The 10,067-nt window shown below is 52.1% G+C and overlaps 1 protein-coding gene across 1 annotated transcript; it reads left to right on the top strand.

The window, feature by feature from the left end:
• The first annotated feature begins 8,402 nt into the window (after positions 1-8,402).
• Positions 8,403-9,818, top strand: DRD5 (dopamine receptor D5). Its single transcript, XM_061145159.1, has one exon. The coding sequence runs from the start codon at positions 8,403-8,405 to the stop codon at positions 9,816-9,818; it is 1,416 nt and encodes a 471-aa protein (XP_061001142.1).
• Positions 9,819-10,067: the final 249 nt, after the last annotated feature.

Below are 10,067 nucleotides of genomic sequence, written 5' to 3'. Positions count from 1 at the left end.
GCAACTAGAAGATAGTTTCAATGCTATGGAAAGCTCATAAAGAAAGTGTGCATTTATTTGATATTTGGCTATGAAGTTTAGAAAGTTATGGCGGGGGAGGGGATGAGTTGGGAGGTTGGGATTGACATGTATATACTATTGATACTTTGTATAAAATAGATAGTTAATGAGAGAATACTGTGCAGCTCAGGGAACCTTACTCAGTGCTCTGTGGTGACTTAAATGGGCGGAGAATCCAACAAAGAGGGGCTGCATGTATATGTATAGCTGATTCACTCTGCTGCATAGCAGAAGCTAACACAACATTGTCAAGCAACTATATTCCGATAAAGGCTTCCCCAGTGGCTCAGTGGTAAAGAATCTGCCTGCATTGCAGGAGACACAGGAGTCATGAGTTCGATCCCTGGGTTGGGAAGATCCCTTGGAGGAGGAAATGGCAACCAACTCCAGTATTCTTGCCTGGAAAATTTCACAGAGGAGCCTGATGGGCTTATCCACAGGGTTGCAAAGAGTCAGACATCAATGAGCACGCACACATAGACTCCGATAAAAGTTAACTTAAATGTCATTTATTTGCTATTGGAGAAACTCAGACGAACTCGGTGAGGTCACGACTTCCTGATTAAGCTGTGCAGGGGCTTCCAGGCTCCAGATGGAGTGCTGTGATGGGGGAGTTTACAGGCTGTGGGCTCCCGGGATGAGGCGGAGTCTGCATCTCTTCAATTCATCTCTGATGTTCAGTACAGCGTCGACCGAGCAGGTACTTAGCAAATATCAACGATGCCACACATGGTTAACTGCCTTTGCAGATGCAGTTCCTCTGCTTGCTAAGAAAACCCTGACTTTGGATGGGGATACAAAGTCCCTGGTCTCAAGTGACGACCCACGGTTTGTTGAAGCCAAGCACAGGCACTTTGCTCCCTTTTCCCTGATACTGTAAACAGCTTTCGATCTGCCTCGTAGCTGGGGTGGCCACGTGGTTCCCTTCTGGCTAATGAAACAGAAGGTCCTTCTAAGAAGCTTTTCTTCACTGGTGGCAGGTGAGAGACACATCAAGAAAAGTCCCCCTGACATAGTCTGCCCCCATTTTGCACCTGGAGGTTGAACTTGGTCATGATGCCAGAAGCCGTAACAGTCATCCCGTGACCACGAGGCTCCAAGGACACAAGGCCGCAGTGTTGAGAAGGTGAAGCATTTGAACGAAAAAATGGAAAGAATCTGGGTCCTTAGTCGGATCAGTGAGCTTCTGCACCAGCCCTTGCTGGCTCTTTCTGAATTTCCTGCTGTGCTGTATTCAGTCGCTTTAGACGTGTATGACTGCTGGTGACCCTATGAACTATATAGCCCATCAGGCCCCTCTGTCCATGGGATTCTCCAGGCAAGAGTACTGGAGTGGGTTGCCATTTCCTTCTCCAGGGGATATTGCTGACCCAGGGACTGAACCCACATCTCTTATGTCCCCTGCATTGGCAGGCAGATTCTTTACCAGTATGAACATCTTCAGTGCTTAAACTGTGAATGGTCAGGCTTTCCATTATGCACAGCTGAAAGCATTCTTTTTTTTTTTTTTAAAGCACTCTTAATCAGTATGTTTATTTAAAGTTTCTTTAAAAACTTAGTTTATGTTTTAAATTGTAGTTGATTTACAATATTTCAGGTGTAGAGCAAAGTGATTCAGTTACACGCATATAAACATACATATATATTCTTTTTCAGATTCTTTTCTATAGTAGGTTATTACAAGATATTGAGTATAGTTCCCTGTGCTACACAGTAGGTCCTTGTTGTTAATCTACTCTATATGTAGTAGTGTGTATGTCAATCCCCAATTCTCAATTTATCCCTCGTCTACCCTCTTTCCCTTCCTTCCTTTCCTCCCGCCCTCCCTCCCTTCCTTGTTCCTTCACTTTTCTTTTTTTTTCACAAGGAATTCATGGATTTTCATTTTATTCAGTAGATTATAGTCCACTATTATGATTATTAGTTCTGATGCTCACATTATCCCAGATTTGGCAAGTGGGAGCCCCTTTGACTTGGTTATCGTGTCCTTTCGACGTTTCCATCATTCTCTGAGCACTTTCTTGTCTTCTGGCACCACAAGATGTCCCACACTCGTGTGGTACCTTCTCCACCCAGCTCTGGCCTCAGCCATTTCTCCAAGACTCTCTGAGTCCTCTTGGAGATGGCTGGTATTTATAAACCAAGATCTCGGTGCCCTGTGGATACTGAGCAACATTCCTTTTGAAGCCACCAGAAAGGGAGCAATGCTTACTCATTGGTGTATTAGTCATGCTAACCAAAGTGACCCGGAGAAAGAAGCATATGCCTTGCTCATGGAAAGTCTGATGCAGGCCAGTGGATCCTGGGAGATTCCATCTTTGCAGCCCTCATATCCCCGCATGAGGTCATTGCTGAAGAGATGGCCGAGGAGTCAAGCCAGTTCTCGAGGTGCTTCCAACAAGGAGCATCATTTTTGCTTGTGTTTTTAATTGCCAGAAGCACAAGGGCAGCACAGAGAACAAATGGGTCATTGGTGCACTCTCCCCTTTCTACCACAATGCTTTTCTTTTATTCATTCAACAAATACCAGCTCTGTTCCTTGTAGCCAAGCTGACTCCAAGAGGCTGAGATAACTTCATCTCAGGTGGTTTACAGCAGGGGGAGAAAGGTGTCTGTGTGTGTGCATGTGCGCACACACGTGGGGTTGGAAAGAGTCGAACATGACCGAGTGACTTTCACTTTCACTTTTCAGGGATCAAATCCGTGTTTCTTATGTCTTCTGGGGCTTCCCTGATAGCTCGGTTGGTAAAGAATCTGCCTGCAATGCAGGAGACCCCAGATCGATTTCTAGGTTGGGAAGATCTCCTGGAGAAGGGATAGGCTACCCACTCCAGTATTCTTGGGCTTCCCTGGTTGCTCAGCTGGTAAGGAATCCACCTGCAATGTGGGAGACCTGGGTTCGATCCCTTGGTTGGGAGGATCCCCTGGAGAAGGGAAAGGTTACTCACTCCAGTATTCTGGCCTGAAGATTCCATGGACTGTATAGTCCCTGGGGTTGCAAAGAATAGGACACGACTGAGTGACTTTCACTTTCACTTATGTCTTCTGCATTGGCAGGAGTGTTCTTCACCACTAGCGCCCCCTGGAAGCCCTGGGGAGAAAGATAGGCAAACGGTAAGTGAACAGACCGTCACATGAGAGCGGGCCTGCGAGCTGTAACAGAGGTCGGTGCTGTGTGCTGCAGCAGCATGAATGGTTACCTCCCTGGAGTCCTGAGGAAGACCCATCTGGCAGGTCCACTTGCACTAGGTTTGAAAGGTGATTGGGAGTTAACTCCCGCTCAGAAGAGGCGTTGTGACATCTCAGGTGCAGGAGAGATCTAGGGCAAGACCCGAAAGAACTAGGCATGCTGGGAGACGAGGGAGGCATTTGGGGTGGGTGGAAGATGGGGTCTACTGGGATAGACTTGGGAGGCAAGGGATGAGGCTGATAACAGGTGGATAAACAGGTACATAGGTGGTGACCAGACTGTGCTAAGGAGTTTGGGATTAACAGATTAACGTTTGTTAGTTGGGTGAATAATTAATAATGTGGGTCATGAGGCATCATGAAAATGTGTTTAAGCGGATGAAAGTCATCCCGTCTGTGTTTTAGGAGGATCTTCTTGATGGCTGAGCATCACATGGAGAGGAGAGAAGACACCAAGACCCAGGGACCTGTAGGGAGGCTCTGGCGACCGTATGGGTGGCAAGTGATGAGGACCTGAATTGGGGGTGGCAGAGGGGACAGAGAGAAGGAGTTGGCTGTCGGAGCCATTTGGGAACAGTGACACCATACTGCAGACCGTGTGGCTGATTTTATTTGCTCACAATTGCTCCTGGCCTCTGCAGCTTGCTGTGACTTCTCAGTGGACAGGGCATAGTTCTCACTTGCCCATGTGACTTGGCTTTGGTCAAGGGTGCATGACTGACCACGTGCTCCATCTCACCCCAGGCTCCAAGTATGTGTGTTACCATTTTAACGACAAGGAAACTGAGGTTCAGAGAGGTTAAGTAACTTGCTCAAGGTCCCAGAGCTAGTACATCAGAGAAGAGGGATTTGAACCCAGGACTGTCTGACTTGCAAAGCCCTCTCCCACCCTACATGAGTATGCTAACTTCTGGGATAGCTACATGAATATGCTAACTTCTGGGATAGCTACATGAATATGCTGACTTCTGGGATAGCTACTTTTACCTGCCAGAAAAAGCCGCTTTCAGTTTTCTGTGTTTCTGAGGTGGGAAGGGGTGGGGCCCAGGGGACCAGCCCTTGGGTTTGAAGAGACCCCCAGGTCATCATCAGCGGATGTGTGCTTGAGAGGTCTTCTCCTGCCTCTGGATGGAGGCTGATAATTCACCTCTACCTACCTGCCCGGGCTCTGCTGAGCCAAGCTGAGCATGTTGCCAGCCTGTGTGTATCCCATAGGCAAGGAACTAAGCCTGCCCTGGTGTAGAAGAGAGTTGACTCTTGATACTAGCCACAGCAGTAGCAGTGGCAAAATCCTGGCTGTTGGCCTATTGATTTAGCTGGATGTCTCAGAGAAGAAAATCCAATTTAAAATACATCTTCAGAAAAAGAAGGATCAGTGAGTTGAAATGGAAAACTATTAACTGGCTGAATTAGGAAAACTCCCTTTGTCCTAAAATGGTCTAAGAAAAATCCTCTTAGTACAATTTTGCAGGAGCCAAACGTGTGAGAGGATCACTTTGTTTCTGTCATCCTCTGAGGGCAGGGCTCTGGCTTGGATAAAATAAGAGAAGGAGTTTATTTAGTTGCCTTGTTGGTTAGAACCTGTGCCGATGAGGCTGGATTCTGAGGCTGACCCAGAAAACTCCTTGGTTCTCAGGCTGACCAGGAGACTCCTTGCCCAGACTCCCTGGGCACTTTGTATGCCCAGTTCTTTTGAAAAAGTGTGGAGAAAGAGCTTGGATGAGCGAGGGCAGCCACTGCTCACACAAAACCATCATCCCCAGCAGGGAAATTGCTCCTGGTGACGATGGGAGAGACATGGGCTGAAGCACTCTGCTGCTGCTGCTGCTAAGTCGCTTCAGTTGTGTCCGACTCTGTGCGACCCCATAGACGGCAGCCCTCCAGGCTTCCTCGTCCCTGGGATTCTCCAGGCAAGAACACTGGAGTGGGTTGCCATTTCCTTCTCCAATGCATGAAAATGAAAAGTGAAAGTGAAGTCGCTCAGTCGTGTCCGACTCTTAGCGACCCCATGGATTGCAGGCTACCAGGCTCCTCCATCCATGGGATTTTCTAGGCAAGAGTAATGGACTGGGTTGCCATTGCCTCCTCCACTGGCAGCATATTAATTTACTTTGCTTGCATTAAGGTCTTGTGGATAGAGAGGAAAATCTCAATTTCCCAAAATGATGAGACACCTGGTCTTTCGGATAACAGAGGGAAAAGTCCCGGAGTTCTGAAGTCTGTCTTTTCACACACGAAGCTTCATGCCTTTGCATGCTGTTCCCTCTGCCTAGAATGCCCTTCCAACCCCAGAATGCTGGTGAACTCCATTTCACGCTCCAGCTTGAACATCCTCTCTTCCGTATTGCCCTTCCCTCTGTTGCCTGCCCAGATGGGCAGGTCATCACTCATACTGGAATGATTCTGGTATCATCACATTTATCTCTTAAACTACTATGAGCAACTCGTTTTGAAGATGAGGAAACTGAGGCTCAGAGAAATCGAATAAGCTTCCCCAAATCTCACACTTAGTCAATACCTGTTCCGGCCTGCCCTGCCTTTCCTTCTCTTTTCCCTTTTGCCTTCTTCACTGAGATCTCAACACAAAGGGAGACTTCCTCAGGAAAGACTTCCCTAAACATTTTGGCTTGGTCAAGCCCACCTATTGTACACGTTCATAAGGCCATATATTCTTCCCGCGTAGCACTTGCAACAGTTGTAATTGTACATTTCTCTGGATGACTCTTGGGTTAAAGCCTATACCCAATACTAGACATATCCTCGTGGAAGGAAAGGGCAATGTATATATATTGACCTTCCTGGTGGGTCAGGGGGTAAAGAATCTGCCTGTAATGTGGGAGACCTGGGTTTGATCCCTGAGTCGGGAAGATCCCCTGGAGGAGGGAATGGCAACCCACTCTAGTATTCTTGTCTGGGACATCCCATGGACAGAGGAGCCTAGCTGGCTACAGTCCATGGGGCTGCAAAGAGTCTGACACAACTGAGTGACTACACTTTGACATATATATATACCTTTGTATTCTCAGCAAATAAAACAGCATCTGGGACATAATAGGTGCTCAATAAATATTTGTTGGATAAGTGAATAAAGAACTGAAATTCAACCCCCTGTCTCTAAAGTCCAAGTTCTTTTCTAATATCACATGTTGGTGCTCCCCAGGAGGACAAGATGGGATGGAGGTAATTTCAGGGTGGGGGATTACAGTACGATGCATTAGAGATATTACCATTTGTGGGGTGTGTGTGTGTGTGTGTGTTGGTAGTGGTTTGAATCCAGCCTGAGTGTGGAGGAGGGGCAGCAAGCTGAGGCACTGGGCAAGGACATAATGGTTAAAAGACTTAAAAGGGTCAAGGGTCGCAGGGAGCTACTGAAGGTTTTTCATCAGGGGAGAGGCTCATAGTTATATTTGAGAAAGATCACTCTGTCTGGCACCGAGTGGAGAGTGGATAGAACCTGGAGGCTAGGATCGTGCCATCATGAAACAGCTTAGAGGAGGAACAGTCCCGGGCAGGGACGTCAATGGAGAGAGGGGTGGTCCAGCACCTAGGAGATGGGGAGGGGAACTAGTAAGTGTGAGTCCCTAGTTTTAGGCATAGACCACTGGACAGATGGTCTTGTCATCTATGGGAGCAGAAAGCACTGACGCGGGGAGATGGTTTGAGCGGGTAGAGGCTGTCTAAGGACGAGCAGGCTGACTGTGGGACTAGGGTGCAGGTGGGGGCCAGTGTGGATGGGGCAGGGGGGTCAGGGTGGAGCGAGACTAAGGAAGGGATGAGAGAGTCCAGCCGGTTTCTAGACCTCAGTGCAGTGCAGGTGTGTGGATCAGCGGGTCTCCAGTGAGACTGGGCAGAACCCTGCTGCCTCCTCCATGTCTCTCTGCAGCTGCTTTCCGTGGAGCTTAACACCAGACCTGACAACTCACAACTGGAGCTAGTCAGCTGGGAGGGAGGTGAGATCCAGGCACACCGCCCACTCTGTCCAGTGTTTCCTCACCGTTTGTTATAAGAATCTGGGCTTTGGGCCACTTATTCAAGTGTCAGCTTCCTCTTCTGTTAAGAATGAGACAGGAATCAATCGACCCCTCCAAAGGAAGGTCTGAAAGTACCCTGCAGGGGGAAACCCTGAACTGGCTGGAGGTCCCTCCCTCCTGCTTGCCTGCTGTATTCACCCGAATTGTTCCCCACAGGGAAAGCCATGTAGGGATTGGGGGTGGGCGAGGTGAAAGGGTTTTCCCAAGAGGTCAGTCTTAGGATGGATGCTCAGAGAAGTTGGGAGGAGATGTTCCCTGGAGAAACCACCTCCTGGCTTCACTGAACCCTACACCACCCGATGGGGAAAGAATCGTCCCCCCATTTTGTGGAGGAGGAAACCAAGCCCCAGGGAAGTTAAAGAAGACTCTTAAGGTCACATAGTCAGGAAAAGAGTCCAGAGTGGGGCTTCGGTCTATGAGAAATCCAAAGCCCTCCTCTTGAAACACTCTTTCCCGGTCTAGAAGCCAGTGATTCCAACGTGGTCAGGGCCAGGGCACCAGGGCTGGGCTGGCACCTCTCCAGCTTCCTGGGGGCGCGGGTCTGGGTCTTCCTAGGGCCAGGATCTGGAACTAGGGCGCTTCCCGAACCTGCGGGTTTGGTCGCCGGACTCTGGCGGTCGCAGCGTGCAGAGTAAGGGCGCCAAGGCATAGGTGGGGCGGGCGCGCGGGAGATTGGAGCGCCGAGGCGCTGGGGCGGGAGTGCCGGCCCCGGGAGCAGCCGGGGACCGAGCAGGCTGCGCTCGCCCGGCGCCCCCGCCCCCTCGGGGGCGGCTCGCTCTCCGCTTCTCCGGCTCCGAACCAGACACAGCCGCCGCCGCCGCCGCCGCCACCGGCTGGTGCGCTGCCGGCGGCCGGGAACAGCCCCGCGAGCACCCGCCGCTCCCAGGCACCGGAGGGGCGCACCGCGGCCACCAAGCCGGTGGCGCTTGAGGATGGGAGAGGGGTCCCGGCGCGCTCCGGGGACCCCCCAGCGCAGCACATGGTGAGCGCTCCCCGGGACTCGGGGATCCCTTAAGCTGCGGGTCCCGGGGTGCCATCCCCCGGGTACCTGATGGGGCCGCCCGGGGGGCGGAGGGCAGAAGTCAGGACCGCGCGCAGCCCGCCTTTGCCGCCGAACGCGATATGCTGCCTCAGGGGCGCAACGGCACCTCGCACCGGGCGCGGTCCGGGCAGCAGCAGCTGGCGCAGGGAGGCGCCGTGGGGGACTCGGAGGGGTCGACGCTGCCGGGGCCAGGGCAGGTGGTCACCGCCGGCCTCCTGACCCTGCTCATCGTCTGGACCCTGCTGGGCAACGTGCTGGTGTGCGCGGCCGTCCTGTGCAGCCGCCACCTGCGCGCCAAGATGACCAACGTGTTCATCGTATCTCTCGCGGTGTCCGACCTCTTCGTGGCGCTGCTGGTCATGCCCTGGAAGGCGGTGGCCGAGGTGGCGGGTTACTGGCCTTTTGGGGCCTTCTGCGACATCTGGGTGGCCTTTGACATCATGTGTTCCACCGCCTCCATCCTGAACCTATGCATCATCAGCGTGGACCGCTACTGGGCCATTTCCAGACCCTTCTGCTACGAGCGCAAGATGACCCAGCATGTGGCCTTGGTCATGGTCGGCCTGGCGTGGACCTTGTCCATCCTCATCTCCTTCATCCCAGTCCAGCTCCATTGGCACAGGGACAAAGTGGGCTCCAGGGGTGGGCTGGACCCTCCATCCAACCTGGCCAACGGGACGCCTTGGGAGGAAGCCGGGGAGTCGGATAGGAGTGCGGAGAACTGCGACTCCAGCCTGAACCGAACTTACGCCATCTCGTCCTCGCTCATCAGCTTCTACATCCCGGTGGCCATCATGATCGTGACTTATACGCGCATCTACCGCATCGCTCGGGTGCAGATCCGTAGGATCTCCTCCCTGGAGAGGGCCGCGGAGCACGCGCAGAGCTGCCGCAGCCGCGAGACCTGCGCGCCTGACACGCGCCTGCGGGCATCCATCAAGAAGGAGACCAAGGTCCTCAAAACCCTGTCGGTGATCATGGGGGTCTTCGTGTGCTGCTGGCTGCCCTTCTTCATCCTTAACTGCATGGTCCCCTTCTGCAGCGGACACCCCGAGAGCTTCCTCTGCGTCAGCGAGACCACCTTCGACGTCTTCGTCTGGTTCGGCTGGGCCAACTCCTCCCTCAACCCCATCATCTACGCCTTCAACGCTGACTTCCGGAAGGTGTTCGCCCAGCTGCTGGGGTGCAGTCTCCTGTGCTCCCGCACTCAGGTGGAGACGGTGAACATCAGCAACGAGCTCCTCTCCTACAACCAGGACACCGCCTTCCCCCAGGAGATCGCAGCTGCCTACATCCATCGGATCCCCAACGCCGTGACCCCGGGGGACGCAGAGGTGGACAAGGAGGAGGAGGCAAGCCCTTTCGATCGAATGTCCCGAATCTCTCAGACGTCCCGGGAGGGTGACCCTGCTGGCCAGTCGGTCTGGGAGCTGAGCTGCGAGGGGGAGATTTCGTTGGGCAAAATCACACCTTTCACCCCAAATGGATTCCATTAAACTGCCTAAGCACCCTTCTTCGCGGATCAACATAACTGCACAGGCATTAACAAGCATGCAGAATACACAGGGGACACACATAAATACATTCCCACTGCTGCTAAGTTTATCAGGCCTTCAGTGTCGGTGTAGCAGTCCACGTGCTCAGAAACCTCAGCGGACTGAATTGTTGTGGAATGATTTGGAGAGAGCAGTTGGAAAAATCTTGGTCAAATGTACCCTAAGCCTTGCAGAGATGGACCCACGGTT

This window comes from Dama dama, chromosome 6 (assembly GCF_033118175.1).
Source record: "Dama dama isolate Ldn47 chromosome 6, ASM3311817v1, whole genome shotgun sequence".
Lineage (NCBI taxonomy): Eukaryota > Metazoa > Chordata > Mammalia > Artiodactyla > Cervidae > Dama > Dama dama.
This window is presented reverse-complemented; position numbering and strand designations above follow the sequence as displayed.